At 44.5% G+C, this 21156-nt stretch overlaps 1 protein-coding gene across 2 annotated transcripts in view; it reads right to left on the bottom strand.

Moving 5' to 3' along the window:
- Window positions 1–21156, bottom strand: part of CEP135 (centrosomal protein 135) — a 642577-nt gene that overhangs the window by 421139 nt on the left and 200282 nt on the right. For both annotated transcript variants that reach the window (XM_069631620.1, XM_069631621.1), the window contains exon 11: window positions 7978–8201. In XM_069631620.1, coding sequence (XP_069487721.1) covers window positions 7978–8201 — 224 coding nt within the window. The remainder of the gene's footprint in view (window positions 1–7977; window positions 8202–21156) is intronic.

The raw sequence follows: 21156 nt of genomic DNA on the forward strand, positions 1-21156 counted from the left end.
CCACAGCCATGAGAAACCTATAGCAGTAGAAGGTGGGACCTGCAGAGTCACCTTACCAGTCCATGCCCCTTCTCCAATTCTGGGTAACTAGCCTCTGAAGAACTGGACTACGACAGGGCATATTTGCCCTGTTACCAAAGACATATTCCATATCTGTATATGTGGTTAATGGAAGGGAAAACCACATGTAAAATGACTGATTGCAGATCATCCAAACTCCAGGGCAAGGCTGGTGGATCCAGCCACTGTACTACCCAGCCTGCAGGATCTGATATATCAGGGGGACACCCTGCTGAAACTCAAAGATCAGGAGGTAATGTCATGGAATCCTGAAGATATTGCTATAGTGCTGCAAGGTCCAACATACAATGAGAGTCCCTCGCAGAAATATGTGCAACAAACCCACACACTGGGAGAAGGAAGCGAACTGTGTACTGTGTGATGCAGCATCATGAGTTCTCATATATCAGCAGGGATCCCCACAGACACTCATCAGTGTTAGGCAGAAACCTGTGCAGTTCCCTCTGGGACCACTGCAAAAGATTTAGGACTAAAGGTGTTTGGCAGTAAAACCACTTGGTAGCAGTCTGTACCACACAGACTCACTTGGTAGCTGTGGCTGAGCAGTCAGACTTCCCTCAAGAAGAGTTAGGCAGTATACAGAGTATTCACAATAGGTCAAGAGAACACAATAGAACAAGTAAACACTGACCAGGGCTTGGTGTAAAAGAGATATAATTATTTATTTAAAACCACATCTAGAAAAACACACAGGCACTAATAGTAAGCAATTCAAAAACACTAAATATTCAAGAGTCACTAAAAGATATACACTCCCTTAAAAGAATATTAGACAAGCCCCACTTATTTTCAGACAGCGGTGAGCGCTTAACGTAGATGGCACTCTAATAGTTCGTTTTTAAAAAGGGAGAGAAAAGCAGAGAACAAATTGAAACAGATCCCAACACTTTTACAAGAACATAACAAGAGAGGAAGGCAAAGTAAAACTGTGAATTCAGAGTCAGTAGGCCGGATGCGCTTTAAGAGGATCGAAACGAAATGTGTCCAAGGTCACACGGTTGCAGTGCACAAAGGTCTTCTAATGGTTCAAAAAGGAGTTGGACCAAAGAAAGGGACCAGTTAGGGGGTCAAGGCGGCCAGCCCAGTCCAGAAGGTTAAGGGGTTATTATTACCTTGTAGCAATCTTTAGAAAGGGATGCCTGGCGAACACGGTACCTTAAAGTGGTGAGAACACTCCAGCGGGGGCAGTTGTTCCTGGCAGCGGATACAAGTCGGTGCTTCGCCGGGGGAAGAGAGGATCTCGTCGTGGAGGAAGACAGGTGTCCGTTGCACTGCCAGGGAAGAAAAGCCGCAGAGTTTCTCAGGTACTAGGAGCGGTCCATTGATTCGCGGTTCAGTGGTGAGTGGCTATCCGGCCGCCGGGGTGCTTGGCACGGGCAGTTCGACCACAAACCGGTCTGGGGTGCGAAGAAAGAAGGTAAAACTGGTTTTGCCCACCAGTCAGGGGAAGAAGCCTCTCCAGCCGGGAGATCTTCTCCGTCGTCGGGAAGTGGTGAGTCGGTTCCACAGGGCTCCACCGGTGTTGTTGTCGTGGTAGGTCGGCTCAGCTTCTCCCTCGTCGGATTCTCTGGTCTTGTGGCGACTTCTGAAGTTCCAGTCCCCAAAGCCCTGCTTTTATGCAGCATATCCCCATTCACTCAGCCTAGCTGTCAATCAAACATGCTAAGTGGTGAGCCGGCCGGTTCACCACTTGGGCCAATCACACAAGAGTGCAACTTGAGTTACCAAGTAACTCAATCCAGGGTGCCTAAACCCCCCCCCCCCACACCCCTCGTGGTACCCAGACAGAGTGCCACCACTTTTGGAGGCTTCTGTGGAGAAGCCCGCCAAAAAGTGGAACAAAGGGCTCGACTTGGGTTGGAGTCACAGAAGAGAACACAAACGCCATTTTAGAATCGAGTCCTGGCAAAAAATACCAACCGGCAAATTAATATTTATTAAATAAACCAGTGGTATGTTCGAGGCTAGGAGAATTAAATCATTAAAGTTGGTAGCCTCGAACAATGGGAAAATCCCATAGAAAAATATTTGCGGTCGAATATAACAAGAAGTTTCCACTGCCACCAGCCAAAACTCGATCAGGGGGGACGGAGACGTGCCCCCTCGACAAACAGACCCCGGGGCAATCGAATTGCCCCGACCAGTACGTCCACAATATGATTGTTTTGTACTGGTTTCTGTTAATAATTTGGGACTAGTAAAGCCAATGGTGACTTTACATGCCCTGGGAGACAGTGGTCAGTCCCAGGATATGGAGTCTATGGTGGGGTGTCACTATGACACCCATGTGGTACTGCACGGAGGTTGCTGTGTAACACACATAGTAAAAACACATGAGACCCTATGGAGTAAAGGACCCCATAGCCCATAAAACACATTATCCGTTAAAGGAACACCATAAATCATGTCCAAGAGTGGGAGAAAAAGAGTCTCACTCTTGGCAGGAGGAAAAAACAAACTCCAGAAATCCAGCAAAGCTGCTGGGGGACTCACTAGGTTAGGAAATTCTGCCTAATGAGAGAATTCTCCCTAACAACCAGTTTACCAAGAACATATACAGCACAGACAATGCCAGTACAGCAGGAGACAGCAAAGCAGCCAAGGAGCCGCAAGCAGCTAGAGTGGGGCCGATCGAAGAAGGCAGAACCTTTACCTGGACTAAAATTGGACACCCTAGGAGTGTGAAGAGTTGCGACACCACGGACAAGAACAGCTGGGACTAGCTTCAGAACCTTTCCATAGGTTCCACACAACAGCACATGGAGACAAAACCATACAGGGCATAGGAGACTGGTCCGTCATGGGGGTGGCCTGTATAGAAAGAGTAACTCACCATAGTGACTACTCTAGTCCATAATCCCTTTCCACCGGGACTCAAGGGGAGTCAACCACAATGAAATGGGCCAGACCCTTTTTGCACTGCAAAGAGAATTTCCCCTTTAAATTAAGCGTAAACAAAAGGCGTGCCAAAGTAGAGAAATATTTGTCAGGACAGCCTGTCCAAATCTAGCATCAGCCCTCACAATAGTGTCTAAGCAGTCGTGTTTGCAGAAGGCTAAAAGGAGTGGACTAAGTAGCTGCCTTGCTGTTAAGATTCCAAGGGCCTTTATGTGGATAAACCACACCTGTGGCGTTTGCGCAGCTAGATTGGTCATGGATTCCTTTCACTGGGAAACATTTCTCAAATGCATAGTCATGATTCATTCCAGTGACTAGCCATCTGGCAGTGGTCCCTTGTTGGGTTCAGGATTTCAGCTACCAAATAAATTATGCATCAGATTTTCTCACTTATTTAACTCGGTCTGTTTAATTCTGTCAAAGTTAAAATTTTAGTGCCCTTCTTATGTTCAGGCAATGGAGGGTGGATTCCACCAATAATTGTGGATTTAATCAATAAAAAGGTGGTACTCACTACCGCTTTGTTCATGTAGAGGGAAAACACTGCATTAGGTGTGTCAATAGGACCACTTTGTCCTTATGAAAACTGTGTAAGGTTCGGAGGATAAAAAAGCCTAAATTCCGTTGACACGTCTGGCAGAATTCAGAGCCCCCAGCAAGGGCACTTTCCAAGTGATTAGGTTCATTTCTGCAGATGTCATAGGTTCAGAAGAATTATTTTATTTATTTGCATTAAAATTTAGTCATTTTTTTTTTTTTAGCAAAAAGGAAGATCTTACTTCTCCTCAGCTTAACATACAAAAAATGCAGTTTACAATTTAAAAGGAAGATTTAGAAAATCCACTCTCCGAAAGGACTTCTGTCAAAAGCTTCACCACCGCGAGTCTGTGTTTAATTTTGTGTCCAGCCATTAAACACGACCACCAACGTTTAGCCTTGTTAGGTGCAAAGTCCGAAAAGAGAAGACTTATGTCAAAAGCACAATATTCAAATCCCAAATTGGATGTGGTTGCTTGACCGGAGGGTACAATTAAAGTAAGTCATCCAAATGTCTTCTTACCACTGGGCTGAAGTAGGAAATTTCATATCATGTGAGTTACCATTGGCGCCAAAGGCAGCCAAGTAAAAGCCACAGTATAGCACTAGTCATTACTATGTGCAACTGTTGTCACAACTACAGTATACAGTTTGGCATACACATGTTATTGTAAGCACATGTTGGTAACCCCGTTATGCATTTATGCATAGGTTATTTTCACATATACCTAGGCTTCCAATTACAGGTCTACAGAGCAGTCTCTGTAATTGTCTAGCTGGAATTCAGAGGCCACAATGCCCTAAAGAATCCAAGTGCTCTGAGTTTGTGTCACTAAAATGTTGGAAACACTTTAGCAATAGCTACAGGGCTGAAGCCATGAGAACAAATATTATTTACTATGCAGGAGCGCCAAGCATGCTGTAATGATTAACAGTCACACAGCACTTGTCCCATGCCTTTGGCCATCAGTATGAAGCCCCACAAGCTGTTGTATGCAGGTTTGGAGTCACACCTGTGTAGTTCTGCAGTGTTGGAGAAGGAAAAGGCCCTTTGTTAACAGCAAATCAAGAGAGCTGCAAGCGCTTGCTTCTTGTGAGCGAAGTACGGTCTGCTGTTGCCAAGGAATCGGGAAACACTTGAGCCGCTCTGGCACAAAAGGTCTTTAATCGCAGACACACAGGTATGGGTGGGCAGCTTAAATAACATTAAACATAAGCTATAAGAAAAGGTGGTATGTTAGGTTATCCTTACCTGCATGTGCTGTAAGGAACTCATGGTGGCAACAGTAAAGACAGACACAAGTGATCACAGTTCAAGGGTGTTTATTAAACTGTATATGCGAGTTGGAAAAACGCCTTATCTAAACCTAAATCTAAGATGGGAGCAAGCTATGATCATCAAATAATAAGGCAGTCCTAGTGGCGTCCTGTCAAATAAAAGGGCCTATGCTAAAAAAAAACTATTGCCAATTCTTACGCTAAATACATAGAGTGTGGGATAATGTTCATAAGAAAGAAAGAAGTGTTCATAAATAATAAGTCAAGATGTGGTAGTCAGGGTCTCCCTTCTCCAGGTTGTGAGCACTGGACAAGGCGAGACTCCAGAGCACAGCAAATGCTCGAGATTTCCCAGCACGAGACTACAGTTCTGTTCTCAGGTATCAGGACCTTCGGTAGTTAAGCTTCAGTGGTTAAGTCTCTTTTCTACCGAAAGTCTCTTTCCTCCGAGGACCTGATGTGTTCCAAAAATAAAAAACAAAAGTTCCTTGCTGCAGGCACATTGGGTGATTGCTTTTTCACCCCTGGATACCCTCTTCTGTGCTCAAATCTACAAACAGTTCTTGCTTCTGATTTTACTAGGGCGATACTTCTTCACCCCTGGGTGCCCCCTCTTCTGGGCTCAGACCCCTCTCGAATCTCAGCCTCCCTCCATCGGGTTCACTTTGGCCTCTATTCAAAAGACTTTCTCTATTGTCTTTTCTCTGTTGCATTGACAGGTCGGTGGGTGATGGCTTCTCATCCTTGGATCCCCCTCTTCCGGGCTCAGACCCTTCTCAACTACTTGCCTCCCTCCGTCGGGTTCACTACAGCTTTCAACACAATCTCCTCTGTGACATTCACAAATCTTAATGTCTTTTTAAATAGTTCACTGTGGACAACCCTCTGCCGGGTTCACTCTTGTTAACATACTAGTTATCGGGAATTCAGGCTTCGCCCCCGCTTTATCAGCATCCTCCATCGGGTTCATTCTTGCCAACTTTGCCAATCACACAAATGTTTGAACAGTTCTTCAAGATGCATGATTCACTTCCCTTAGCTTCACGATCATCTGCCGGTCAAAGACTTTCGACTGTACGGAGGATTTTACCAGACCCCTGTATGTCTATTTTGACCCTCTTCTCGCCTTTCCCAAGGCCTTCTGGTAATGGTAGTTTCAACAATAGGGTAATCGCCTAGAGTTTCCCGAGTGAGCACCCGCTTGGTGCCTGACCCCTCTGTAGCTGGTTTTCCCCTCTTATATTAACAGTTCTTTGTACTTTTTGCAATTAGCCGTTTGCTACTTTTGTTCAACACAGTTGGGTTTCTTATCTGTTCTCCCATCGACTCACTGGCTGTGATGAACCACTTGGCTTTGCTTGTCTCGGGAGTCAAGGCCTGTACCACGGTGACAAGTGTCTCTCCCCGGCTTGGTTATCAGCGGAGAAGGACTATGTGTACCGTTGACATCTGCTGCAACACAGGCTGGTTATTGTTCGCGGTCTTACGTTTCCTTTCATGGAGGTTTCACAAGCCTTGGTCGGAAAGGGCAAGGTCACTTCTCTCCTTGTCACCCTCTTGGTTTGCACCGTCTTTTTCCTCCTCTTGAACTGCTGTGTCGAGTTAACTCTCTCATCGTGCGGGTCTGCCTTGCTCGTATTGTGCTCTCGTGCTCCACCTTTTATCCCTGTGGGAAAGGGCTGTCAGGTGTGTGTGATTCTGGTCAATTACAACAAGACCTGTCATATGCTGACGGGTAGTCCCTATGTGCACTCCTACGGGATATATATCCCATCAATTCCAAAGACAAGGATTAACAGATTTAAATGGTTCAAAAGAAATATCAATGACTCCCTGAGAACCAGTTGATATTTTCAAACAGAATTACTTTATAATGAAAATTTAGAGAAAACCAATATCCCATTAAGATTTTCTAAACATACACATTTCATAATCCAAGTTTTCCATAAACAATCAACTTTTCCTTTTTGACATGAGGATTTACATAGCAATTAATAAAACAAATACATTCTCGTGCATAAACGCATTCTAAATGGATGATTCCTTGTGGAGAATAGATATTCAAAATACAAAATTCAAAGTAATAAAGGGGAAATTCTAAGAAGATCAACAAGTATATATGCATAGGTAAAATGTCATAATGAACCTCAGACGAGTTGTTCGTCCAAGTCAAACATACACATCAATCAAGAGTATAATAGGTTCTAATATTTCATCGCGTCACGACATATAATTCATAGAGGATCTCTCTCACACTCCTTAATCGCATCGAGTGTGGCAATTCACAAATGTCTCTGATGTGCATTTCAATTTGCAACAAATTGTTTTATGTCCTGTATTAATGCCTCACGATGATCTAAGTATGTGGGCAGTGTCCACGCTGTTGTGTCTTTGATGCCAACGCGTTTCGGAATGAATCCTTCTTCAGGGCTGATACTGTGGTGTTATGATTATCATTCAGATTCCAGAGGTGTATCTGTAGATAACACATGGATATGATTGTTTATCAATGTATATTTAACCAATATCTCGAGCAACAAAACTCAAGAAACAAACTAATTCCGACTGACCTTGTGTCACATGACCTGAGCATAGATAAGCTCCGTCCTCCAGGTGTGGTAATTGAACAAGAAGTGGATGATAATGGCAATTGTAGCGAGGTTGCGAATGGTGTAACTCACAACCTCATCCGAATAGTCTGATTATCCAGACATTTACTGGCAAACTGCAGAGAGAATAATGGGTAAGATTCACTGGTCAATTGCCTGACTTTGCTTGACCCTTGTGGTGGGACATGTCAGGTAAACGGGTCTGGTGTTTGTCCGTCTTCTTTCGTGGTGTGCGAATGTGTTCATGTCGGAAAGGGGGGGAGTACAGTGTTAGAGTATCTATGGGGTAGGAGGGGGAAAAGGTGTTATAAGAAGGGGGATACCGCATCTCAGCCATCGTTGTCCCACTTCTACCCCCTGAGAACCCCCCCATCCAAGTAATCCGCCTTCACTGGTCCACCCCCAGGAACTGGACCCAATAGCGATGGCCGTGGCCTGGCCACCTGGATGACAGATCCCCGGGGCCTAGTCGGGGAGACACCTTCATTTTTCTTAGAGTGTTCATTGTTCACTATGTCTCTGGAATGTGCACAATTATGAAAAAGCTATCCTGTCACTCAAAAACTGTGCTTACCTTTTCTGGAGTCATAATGAATGGACTTAGTTCCACTTTTGATTGATTAGATGGACTGAATCTTCTTTTGAATGTCTTCTGAAGATTTTCCAATTCTTTCCTATAGTAATCTCTTTCTTCTTCTAGTGTTTTCACAAATGTGTCCATGCGAGACGGCGACCTGTCCCTCCGTAAAATGCCATAATGTGTCCTCATCCTCTCCAGTTCAAGCACAAGTTCTCGTTCTGCAGAACAATGAAAAAATCACTTTATTACCAATAGTGAGCATTAAAAATGGATGCAGAAGTGCAGCTACATTAGTCTTGGATGTGTACACATTTTTCTACAAATTGCCTATTTGAACATGCCACTCACTGCTTTTCGTTCGAGGCAGAGATACAATATAACACTTAGACCAAATCTTTGTGTGATATACTGATTCAAAGAGTTCAAGTAACTAGCTTGCATCATCTCTTCTTTCTGTTTCACCCTCAACCACCAAGCTATTGTAGCTGTGGACCATCAAGCTTTGCATCCTGTGACGAATCTCAGAATGTCATCACTGCTTCCGAAGGGGGAGCCCCTTCCCATGGGGCCACGGAGGTGGGAAACCCGCTTTGGGACCAGTGATGACCACATTGGGGGAACGCTGTATTCCACCAATCCCATGACCCTAGACCACCTTCCCACCTTTACCCCACTTCTCAGTCACCCCATTCCTCTTTTCTCCTACCTTCGTACTTTACTAAAGCAGTTCATGTAGAAAGTACTGAGACAAGGGAGATTCTTAGTGAGTTACCACACCAGTACTCATGTAGTACTGTCAGGTTAACAGGAGACTTTAGACTTGGAATAACTTAGGTGGAACTAGGTAGTTGTTAGCTATTAATGGGCTTGGGTTGGGCTAGACTGCACTCTTCCTTAATTACATTGTCAGCCTGCAACCATTGTCCCAACATAAGATGGAGAGTTCACTGCACAGCAGTTATTGGTCCAGAGACTATTGTGAAGTAGTTTGGAACCTCTGGAGAGGTTCTTAACTGCCTTTCATTCAAGATCTGCTCAAGAGAGGTCACAGCTCTTTGAAGCTCCGGAGGAAACATTGGAACAAACTGAAGTAAACTGAAGCAATTAACAACATTTCAAGACGACATCTACCAGGAAGTGCCAGCGAACCAAGACTCAGATAAGTGACTGAAAACGTTTTCATGAAAAAGTCATTTAAAAATAAGTTTTGCAAAGTGACATGTACGTTATATAAAGAAGTATCTGTCCGAAAAAAACAGTAACATTTAGTCAGTATTAGTTAAGAATACAATTTCTTGTAAAAGGTCTTAGAAAAAATATTGATCTAAAGAAAAGTTAAGTGGACGTGATTCTGAGCGCGCTCCATAAGCAGCTGTGAAAGGCGTACAAATTCATAAAGCCTTGCACGCAAACGTTAAAGCTTTGTAAATAGTTATGGAATTTCATTGCAAGCGCGTCAGTCATTAGAGTCGCGCTTGAGGAAAGGACCACAAAGCGCGAGGCGGTATGACATAGGAGGTGAAGAGGAGCCTTGTCGGTTGTTCCTTTTCAGCTTGCAAACTGCGCTGAAGAAAAAACGAAGTCGAGCAAGCTGTTGAGGCAGGCGCGGATAAAAGAGAAGGCAGAAGTCAGTTTCAACCGAGGAGGAGCGGTACAACACATTAAGTTTCAGGACAAGGTATTAGGTGTCAGTTACAAGCGATGCGCGGCGGAGCTACACAGTGAGTGTTAAACCCCGAGATACATTTTGGATTTTGTTTGCGCTCACGTATTAATCAGAGCGCAAGTGATGCAAACAAAGTGAAATAGTCAAAGAATTAGTAGAGCTCTGTACGTTCAGTCAGAAGAAGCAGTGAGAACCAATGTAAAAAGTCTTAGAATCTGTTTCCCAAAATAGTGACTAAGATTGAGGATTCTAAAGAAGATCTCTTCAACTAGGAGAGCCGGGGCATTCTTTTAATGAAATCGAAGTGTACTTTTCTCAAAGTAAAACGACCAAGACCAGAAAAGTCAAATATAAGCATCAGAGTTTAGGAGCAGCAGCAGAGAGCAGAGTTACAGTCACACAAGGATTCCTATTGCTTTTCCTTGATTAGCCTCCAGGCTTTGGGTGGAAGTAGTCAGGTAATCTAAGGGAGAAGGGTTATAATTTAAAGTATTTTAAGATGAATGTCTAACCTTAGATGTATTTATTGCCCGTTCCCGTATTCTGAGAGATCCTGGAATTTGAGGCTATCCGAGGAGACCTGCCCATTTGTTATTTTATCCACTTCCCCTCTCCCCCGGTCTGCTGTGCTCAGAAATTGTATGCTTTGACTGCTGGGTGAACAAGTTTAGGGGTCTGGTGGACTATTCGTCTGCTCCTGCAGGGTTTCGGCACTGGGACCTGATAAGTACTGAGACGAGGAAGATTCCTAGTGAGTTTCCACTTTCCACATTCCTTTAGTAATGAGACCGGGAGGAAGTGTGGAGCAAGCCCGAATCACAATTAGAACCACTTTTACCAGTCTAGTGGTTCAGAGACATTGATTGGAAGAGACAGAATAAAAACCAAAGATGGACTTGATAGAGCCTTAAGCCCTCCTTGGATGAGCCGTGAGAGCCAGGAGGAACCCGACGTGCAGACGGGTGCTGACTGGGACGCCAAGCAGGTGGGAAGAGAGTCCGTGGGTGGTCCAGAATGCCAGGACTGCACGCCCAGAGAGCGGACCAAACCTCTGGGAGTCCCAGAGATCCAGGAAGCGGACTGCAGAGCTGCCGCAGAGCTGCCGCAGAGCTGGGGAAGCTCAGAGAAGGCACCAGGGTTGCGCAAATAAACCCAGCAGCCACCACAGAGCCGACAACCGGTCAGCCTACAGGAAGATGTATGCAGGTAGTGGGTGTCATGCGCTTCTTCATTATCCATCTGTGGAAGCTGCTGAACCCTACAGTCCCTCACTGACTGCTCTGTGTCCTACGGATTCTATAGTTCCAGCAAGACTCAGGTCAGCCAGGTGGGAAAGGGGAATTGGATAATAATAATTTAGCATTTATATAGTGCTACAAACCCTCCGGTATATGAGCGCTGCTTTTTATTCACGGTGTGTGGTGCTCATTTATCGACCTCGGAAGGATGAAAGGCTGAGTTTCGCCCTGCCGGGATTCGAACCTGCATCAGCAGGCTTCGTACTCATGTCAAAGCAAGCGCTCTACTCACTGTGTTATCGGACCGGATAAAATAACAGACATTGGAGCTCTTCTAGGTTCGCTGTTGGGCTCCCTGTACAAGAATTAAATTGTGTTATCAGAATAGCATTTTAACACCCAACCTTTTTTTTTTTTTTTTTTATTGAAACATTTACTCAGTTTAAAAATAAAGAAAAACTGAGTTTTATCAAAAGTAAAACAAAATTGTCCTCTCACTTTCCTTCCCTTTCCAAGGAAAAGGAAAAGGAAAAGTCTTCACGCAACGCTACCTCACTCTCCATGTGCGTTGCGACTTTAAGTGGATGACAGAGAAAGAAAGAAAGTCTATCCTTTATTGTGATTGCGTTGAGGTGTTATGAGTATTTATTTCTTTCATCGCTAGCTCTATTTGCTTCGCCATTGCCACTGCCCAATTCGTTTTCTCTCCTGAGATTAGTCTATCCCACCACTCGTCGGGCTCCAAGATCCAGGCGTTGTCTAGCAGAGGGCGAAGGTAAGCTATTCTGTTTTCTCTGGTCATTGGACAGTTAATTACAAGGTGCTTGACGGATTCAATCGTATCCAGGTTTTTGCAGAGACGGCAGGACTTTGTAGTCTTAGGGTCACGAATGGCCATGATCTCCCGCGTAGGGAGTAAGTTCAATCTTGCTTTCAATAGAAGGTTTCTCAGTTTTTTATCCGGAAATTTTTGACAGTATTTTAACGGCATTTTTAATTTGTTGAAGGTCGGAGGTAGGGGGGCTAAAAGTTTGTTTTTAGTTGCCTTTTCCACTGTGGTGATCCAATCCCACTCTTCCATTTTGCGTTTGACACGATCCGGATTTTCCTTCAGGTCTTGTTCGGAGCAGGCTATTTGGGCTAGGTCATTTTCTCTTTTCTCTGCCCAGTTGGATAAGGCAGAGCATTTCCCTTTTTCCTTTTCTTTCCTCAGAATTTCATATAATCGCAGGGAGTCAGACATGATAATTTTTCTAAATAGCCTCATTGCGCTTTGATCCACCATGGATGTCAGTGAAACTAGGCCCAATTCACGCCTAATTGCCGGCATGGAGGTCGATTTGGGTAAACCCAGAACTGTTTTCCATACGTACCCCTCCAGTTTGGGCCATAGCTTATGTGGTAAACACAGCGATGACTCGGCACCATATAGTATTGATGGGACCACCTTTGTTTTATAGAAGGTTATGGCTGGGATGAGTGAGAATTTGCCGCATTTTCTGTCCACTGCTCTTATTTGGGCGGTCAGCCGCTTTGTTTTCTCCCATAGTTGAAGTTGCCAGGCCCTGTCCACTCCAGAGCAGTCCATCAATATCCCTAGGTATTTGATGGTTTTTACGGTTTCGATTTCAGTGTTCTCCAGAAACCATGTCTGCTGTTTTGTTCTTTTTTTGCTTTTTTCGAAGACCAAGATCTTGGTTTTTGACTCATTGATCTCCAGGTTATTTTCTCTCATATACTTTGCCAGATTAGTCAGTTTGCGCTGAAGACCAACTGGAGTTTGGTCGATTAGTATGACATCATCGGCATACAACAGGCGAGGGATCTCCGTATTTCCTATTTTTGGGGGAAATGTTCTAATTTTGCTTTCTGACTGGCCATAATCTCCCAAAAATGCATTGAACAGGGCGGGGGCCCAGTGGACAGCCCTGTTTGACGCCTCTATAGACTTCAATCTCTTCAGATAATGTACCCCGTTGATTCAGTTTGACCTTGATTTTTGTCTTCTTGTGGAGGGCTTTTATTGGCTCCAACACCTCTTCCGGACATTTCCAGTGGTGTAGTTTTGACCATAACTTGTTACGATCAATCTTATCGAAGGCCTTCGATAGATCCACGAAAGCCAAAAAAATCCTGGGCGCCCCATCCTTGACCTTGGCTTTCAGGATGTTGAGGATTAGGATGTTTATTGATGTGCTCCCGTTTTTTTGGAAACCTGTTTGTAGGAAGTCCCTCGACGGGCTGTTTTGTTCCCATGATTTAAAGTGGGTCAAAAGTAGCGTCGCAAAGATCTTGCATATAATGTCCAAAAGAGCGATGGGTCTATAGCTTACTGGCTCATTTCGGGCTCCCTTTTTATAAATAGGGACGATGATCGCAGTTCGCCATGTTTCGGGGATCATCTTTTTTTCTGCCACACTCCTGAAAGATTTTACTAATCAATTCTGACCATTTTTCCGGGTACCGCTTAAGGTCCATATTAGTAAGGCCATCCGGACCAGGGGCTCTTGATGTTTTTAGTTTGGTAATTGATGCTTCTATTTCACTGGGGTTGGATACATCGATCCAGGATGAATTCGACCGATTTATCTCCGTGTACACTTCGCCGTCTGGTCTCTTGAATTCTCTGGTCAGATAAGCAATCCAGCTGGATTCGGCCACCGCGTTTGTCTGCGCTGAGCCTGGAGTGTTTGTCATTTCTTTTATAAGGCCCCAAAATTCACTGGATTTTTTTGTCTGTAATTTGGACATCATAAGCTCCGCATCTAATTGAAGTTGGGAAGCTATCTGCTGTTTTAGCCAGTTTTTGTACCCTTTTGTTTCTTGCTTCCATTTCTCCCAATCGGCGGAGGCATTTGTTTTTTTCGCTATTCTTTTTCGTTTGCGCACCTCTTTTCTTTTGTCAACCAGTGCTTTGTTAAATGCATGTCTTCCGGTCCCGAGTATCTTAGTGGACTTTTTAGCCTGGGTCTCGTAGGCCAATAACAAGGGTAAATAGTTTGGTCGTTCATCGCGGTTTGATTCCTGCAATTTATCAACCTTTTCGACCCAACCTTGCTTGATTTTAGCGATGTCCCCTTCGCTTATCTTAAGCCTTGTTCTTTGGGAGTTTAAGTCGAGCGTTGTTCCATATGTTTCTTTAGACGGTTTACTGCCTTGCCAAACACAAGTAAGCAGGTTATGATCACTGTGTTCTGTTTTTAATACTTTAAAGCTTGTGATACCTGCTGTAAGGCCGTCAGAGATAAAGATGTAATCAAGTGTCGCGTTTGCAGAGTTTCGTTCCCATGTTGGGAGATTTACTTGTAAGGGGAAGAGATTGGCAACGTTTTGGATATTTCTTGCTTTAATAACTTGGTTCAGGGCTTTCCCTCGTTCGTAAGCTGCTTCTCTTGATCTGTTCCCTTTTTCATTACCCAAACCAGTGGGCCTTAGGAAACTGCATTTTGCATTAAAGTCACTGCATATTATGATGTCGATCGAGTCAAAGTTCTCATACAATTTATCGATGGCACCCCTCATGTTGTCACAGAATGTTTTGATAGACATCCGTTGAGGGTTCCAGTAGCAATTTATAATTGCTACATTTTTTGTAGAGCTGATTTCATTTTTGTCGCTTATCTGTTTCCACGAGGTCAACACCAGCAATACTTAGTATGCCTCCTTCCATTTAATTGGAGCCGATAACCCTTGGCCCGTTTTAATCGCCACCAACAGGCCAGACGATGGTCTGCCTAGTAAGCCTTTCACTGCCGGTGAAATTTCAACTGTGTAGCCGTCCAATGCAGGTTTATCCATCAGCCATGTCTCTTGGAGACATATCATATCGTAAAACCCCAGGTTTACTTCACCGACCTTTGTCAAGTGGTCATACCCTCTTGTATTCCACAAGCACAGAGTGAAGGTCTCTATTTCAGGCCGTTCCTCATCGTAGCATAGTGTAAAATCGCCAACGTTGAACGGCCCCGGTCGTTGCTATTTTTTGTTGTTTTTATTCCATTTTTGAGTGAACCATTTCCAGGGGCCTGATTCCTGGTTTACAGATTTTACACCATTTCTGGGGTCTGGAGAACTGTTTTTATCGTCTCTCCTCCTTGCTTCGATGCCGACCTCACTCTGTTGCTCTGGTTTTCTTCCTCGAGGCGGACTACTTTCAGAACGACTATAAACCCTATCCCGCTGATCACTTCTGTAATGTCACCAGATTTCGTCACGAGTGTCGTGATATCTCTTTCGTGTGGTTTTCTTTATCTCCTTGTCCCAGTGGTGGTCACGGAAGGGCCCTCTGAGTCCATCCTTCTCTACTGCCTCTTGTCTGCGGTTTTGGCGATACAGGTCTTCCATCCTTGATTTATAGTGCACTGATCTAATGGCGATATCAGCCTTTTTCTTACTCGCCAATATTTGCTCCGTTGGCTTTGTGATCTCAGTCAGGGTAAAACCCAATGACTTTAATTCTTCGTATGCCAGTTGGTCAATCCGCTCAGTTTCTCCTGCTTTAATGTGAACATAGGCTTTGGCCCTTTTCTCTCTGTGGTATGGTTCTACTAACACCACATCTGCTGGTCTGATTTTGTATAAAGATTTCGTTTTGTTCATAATCTTCATGATTGTAGGTCTGTTCAAAATCAGTTGGCCGCTCTCTATCTCTCTTTGCTCAAGCTTGAACACTTTTAGTGCGTCTTTATTCATTTTATGATCTCCTCTTTCTCCCCTTTGGGCTCTTAATTTCACTGGGCTGTTTTTTTCATTGAGTCCTTTAGGCTTGGTACTTGCCTTTTCTGAAGCTGTCCTAAGTCTCTCTTTAGGGACGACGACTCCTCGGTTTTGTTGCGGTGTCGCCGTGGCCTCTTTATTTCCATTTTGACCCCTCGATTGTCCCCTTTTTCGTCCTTTTGATGTAAATGTAGTCCGACAATTTGCCCTATCTGCTCTATGTCTCTGCTTTTCTCTGTTTGCTCGTTTTCTTCATAGATCGACATTCATTAGGTCAGACTGTAGCATAAATTCTTCTGCCGTTTGCGGTGATTTGGGAGAGGTTACCTTTTTTATGCAACTTTGTTGACTGTTTAAATTTACTTTTTCTTGCAGGTGTGCCTTCGTTATTTTGCTGTTTATTAGGACTCGGGACTGGTTTTCGTCTTTAGGTGGACTTCTTAAATCGACTGTCTGGTGTTGGATTTCGTCAAGCCTTTTGGATGTGGATTTGTTAATGAAAACTGGCTCTTTCCACGCCAACAGCGTTTGAGTGGTATTTCCTATCAGTTTCGGCTGGGGCTGTGATAACTGAATTTGTGGTTTTTGGCTGTTTATTTGAGCCCTCTGCTCATTGTTTATTTGTTCCATAATTTCTATCTTTTTCTCGAGTTTACTGATTTTGCTTTCCCAATTGCGATAAGGAGAGGTAGCACGATTTTGTATGGCTGTAATATAGCTTTCAACGTGAGACATTTTATTCATCATGTTGGATAAAATTGCGGTGTTGTCTTTCACCTCTTCTTTGATCGCCTCATATAATTTGCAAAATGGGGCCAGCACAATAGTCATAGCCGACATGATAGCGATCATGTCTGGTTTTTTACCCGGCAACTCTTTTTGCATTGCTGCCGCTATGTCACTTAATCGTCTCTTTTTTGGAGATGCCAGGATTTGTTCCTTTCTTCGTGTAGTTGCCTGGAGGTCATTATATGAGGAGTCTCGTCGAGGGCTATGGCCGTTTTCATTTAGCATGGTTTGATTACTTTGCCCCTTATTCACTAAAACCTGGTCCCAAGGGGTTTTGGGCAAGTCCCTTACCTCTGAGACTGGTTTGTTTTGAGAGACCAGCGACAGATGTGGTCTTGTCCAAGCCGCCCGCTGCTCCCCATCAACTGCTTTGTTTTTCTCTGAGTTTGTGTCGCTAATGATCTGCCCTTCTACTTCCTTAACCACCTCCGATCCCTTGCTCGGGTTTTCTGCTTGGCTTTTCGTCTCTTGAATTACTTTCTTTGGGTAGGAAGTAGGTTGGCTAATTAAAGAGGCTGTCAGTTTTTCCCTCGCGCCTTGATTCGTATTCTCAGCTGTTATATTGTTTCTTAATAGCTCTTCCGTGTCTTTTAGACTTTGTACTTTTGCATTTTCGTTTTGCTGCTCCTGTCTCTGGATGTCATTTGTGTCGAAAACAGATTTTCTCGCTTTAAGAGGTTGTGGGAGATCCCCTACTGCTTCCAACATGTCTGCGTCCGATACTTCGTCTTCTGTTAAAATTTTTCTTTTTTGGTGTTGAGTGAAGAAGGCCTTCAAGAAATTTTGATTTGGGGGGATGGAGGGCCCCTTTAGTTGCGTTTCTCTTCTAGTTCGTACTTTTTTGCTCGTTTTTCTGGCGTCTCTGATACGAACTTTGATCTTTTGTGACCAGTTTTTTTGCTTTCTTGGAGTACCCTCTTTCTTCCTATTTTTAAGAAGGTGTGGTCGGTTGAGCTTTTAATTTCCCCTTTTTCCAAGATTTCTGAATTTGATGCAACCTTTGATTTCTTTATCAGGTCAGCCGATTCTGTAGTTTCGGTATCTGAGTCCACTTCGATCGCTGCCTCGTCGTGTCTTATCTGTTCTTCTGTAACTGTAGTTAAGTCCGTATCTAGGTCTGAGTCCGTTTCGCTGCTGTTTGTCTCCGAGCAGCGCTTTCGTTCGTTTGATCGTCTTTTGGGATGTTTAGTCGCTTTTTTTGTTTGTTTTAAAGTGGGTGATGCAGCACTAGGATTTCCGTGGATCAATGCAGTTACCCGAGTGACCTTATAGCAGCCATCTAGGCCTTCCTTTTGTGGTACATTAAGCGGGGGTTGTTGGGGATTTTGGGTTTCCCCCTTCGCTCCTTCACCACTCTCAGAATTTGTATCAGCGTACTGTGTACTCATTTTTGCATGTGGGGCGCCACCCGATTTATGGCTTGGTTCACGAGTGCACGTCCGCAGGTTTTCCTTTTCCTTTAGCATTTGGAGCTCCTTCATGTCAGTTGTCTCCCTTTGATCCGCCACTCCATGGCTCTCGGTGGTCCGCGTGCCGGGCGTCCCCTTTTCACCCGTCACGTTTTCCCACCTCACCTTACCAGTGGTCTCCAGACGCACCCTAACGGTGTCCCCTGGACTCACGGAAGCGGTCGGGATGGAGGTCCTAGGATCCAGGAGGTCTACTCTTCCTGAGGGCTCGGCTAGGGACTGGGCTTCCGAAGGTGTAAATGCGTCAGCATCGATATCGATATCACGTTTGCTTTGTGTTTTCTTAGGGTCACCCGGGGTGGGGGACGGCACCATAATAGAAGTACATACAGGTGGAGTCGTGGCACTATGCTTGCTCGACCCTTGATTTGACCTCTCCGGCCGAGCCTTGTGAGCACCTTCAGAAAAAGTTTCACTCAGAGGGAGGTGAAGGTGGAGTGGGGGAGTTTAAGATGACAGGTTCACTCACCGTTCCCTCTGAAGGCAGGTGCTTTTGGATCGCTGTCAGGATTTCCATCCGCTCCGTGCTCCTTTGCACTGCGCCGGTTCTTGCCGGTTTCACGGCCGATTCGGATTTAGTTCTTAGTTTCTTTCCCATGGGGGGTGACCACGCGTGGGAAACTGGATGCGGTCTCACGTCAGGCTCCATCCTGCTACGACTCCGCGTATGCAGCGGACTGCAGCAGACTGCTCCCAACTCAGCTCGCAACTCCGCTCCGCGGTGTTTTCGGTGCTGTTAACCAATAATAGTCTTATTACAGACTAGTTGCAACATCACTACTGACCTGATGCTTTCTGGAAACCGAGAAGGAGCGTTTCGTAAGAGTCGTCACCCAACCTTTCTGTCTTCCCTCCCTGTGTATCCTCTGCAAATGCTTAGCAGATTTAATTCTGCTGTAGATGGCCTTGAAGCACACTGTACACTTCTTGTGCTTGTTTGGTAACACCTCTCAACTTTCTGTGCAACTTTCTTAGTAGATGAGCTCTTATAATTTCACTCTTGTTAAAGCACACATAACCTTGCTTTTCTTCTGTAAAGTCTGCTTCCTTATCTTTGCAGTCCTCAAGTGAAAACTTCTCTTACTCTTTTTTTCATTACATTTAGTTTGCCAGCATTAAATTAAATGAAATACCTACAGCTTGTCAGAAACACTTTTACTTTACTTTGCACACAGCCACGTGAAGCGTTAACTGCTTAAGGTTTCCTGCTCAGAGGACTTAATTGTGAAAATACTCTGCCTAGCTCTTTACAGCAAGTTATTTCTTTCCACAAACTCGCTTCATTTATACTGTACTTTCAGATATTAAAATAAATTGAATATATGCCTTGGTAATTAACGTTGCCTTAACAAATACACATTTCTAATATTGAATAACTTTAAGCTAGCGCTCAAATTGTAGCCTTCCCACCAGTGAATAGATGCTGCTGCTGATCTTCTAAAACCTTCAAACTCCTGTCCTGGTCTCCTTCCAAAAGTAGGCCTCATAGGAGCAGACTCTAAAGCTGACTTCTCATGAAAATTCGGATGAAAGGCAGTTGGAAAAAAAATAGTCCACCTCCAACCTGTCCTTAATATTCCATTATGGAATGTTACTGAAGGGTTAACTCCATCTGGCCCTGGGTTAGAGCCCAATCCTCCATCTTATGAACAGACTGCTGCAGAACTCTGGACTAAAAGGTTAGGGAACTTGGTATGCATTTTCTTTTGCTCCCAAACCCCTGAAACTGTTACAATTAACCCTGCGTGTCCTCACTTCCAACCTAGATCTTGTACCACGACTACCTAGAACCTTGACAGTGGGGCAGACAGTGCAGACTCAAGCAAGTTGTAGCCCAATTCGTAAAGGATGGCCTGGGACCTAAATACAAGGAAAGCAGAGAAAAACACAGAGCTGTAGTACGGTTTGGCAGCAGAGTGGACCAAGCCATGGAAAAGCCAGAGTAAGGCCGGATTTGCAAGTCTGGGACACACCACCAATAAAAGGGAACAGGCACTGCTTGAACAATTCTTACAGTGCTTGGCAGTTAGTGAACCAAGACTGTATCACCCACCACAGCTTGGGAAGCCTCCAGGCCATTCGTTGTTGTTGCAGTACCTGGTGGGAGGGATCCAGGTCTGCCCACCAGCGTCAGGGACCCAGTACAGATTGGGAAACATCCAGGCTATTATTCTTCATCACAGGACCTGGTTAGAGGGAACCAGGGCTGCCAGCCAGGGTCTGGGACCCCACGAAACTCCATTGTAAGCCTGAGAAGGGCTAGGGGAGGGGAGACATCCCCCACCCCCACCAACTGTTGAACAGATTTATAAGTCTGGGGAAGCGAGACATTGTCAGAGTGCCCCTGTCTATTCCATGTAGAATAAGGGTCAGGGGATTCAAAGGGGATTCAAAGCAGGCATGAGGCGCATGGGTTGTGCTGCCCATTGAGTCTGCATTGGTAGTCTGAGCTTCCTGGCTTGGTCTTGTTTCTTAACTTATTTCCAGGAATCTGCTGTCTTCCTAGTCCACGATGGAGCTAGTGGCATGTCGCAGTGATTGGCTGGGAAATTGCTGTGATGCAGTTTGGAATCTTGCAAAAGATTCTAAACTGCCTTTCATTCAGACTACAGCCAGTTCAGGTCACAGCAATCAGAGCTCTAATAAATTACAGAAGAAGAACCACAGAAGATCTAAGATAGTAACCAGAAAAGACAGTAGCAAGAAGGCAAAGGCAACTCAGCAGAAAGTTCATTAAGTGAACGTTCAGATTTTAATTTAAGAAAATTAAAACATTTGGCTGATAAAAGGTTTGTGAAGAGGTCAGATGTAATATAGTTAGCCTGAAAAGGCGATTGGTTATGTCATTGAAAAAACTACCTAAGTTTTCAGTGTTAGCAGCAAAATGTTTATGGAAGTTTGTGACGTTGCTAAGTACTTCAGAAAATGTTCTCTTTGCCAGTCACATGCGCGTGTTAACAAATTAATCATTGCATGAGGTACCGATGCAAATCAAAACTAACCTATGCGCTCAATGAGGACATTGTTGTTTACCTAATATGAGGGTGGAGCGGGCAGTGCATCAGGGATTTCGTCCAGTGCAGTAGTGTCTTCAGTAAGCCTCTCGAGGAAAGGACACACTAACGTGTGTGTGCGTGGATCCAGGACGTCAACGCTGAAATGATTAATGACGTTCAGAGCATTCCGCGAAGCAGCAACGACCAGTACTCATTCTTTTTCACTCGCCATTTTAAAATACATGGTGGTTACCTTCAACGAGCTGCTAGTGTCAGGGTCCCTCATTATTCATGTTTAA

Source organism: Ambystoma mexicanum, chromosome 6q (assembly GCF_040938575.1).
Source record: "Ambystoma mexicanum isolate Mex_15411 chromosome 6q, UKY_AmexF1_1, whole genome shotgun sequence".
In the NCBI taxonomy this organism is placed as follows: Eukaryota; Metazoa; Chordata; class Amphibia; order Caudata; family Ambystomatidae; genus Ambystoma; species Ambystoma mexicanum.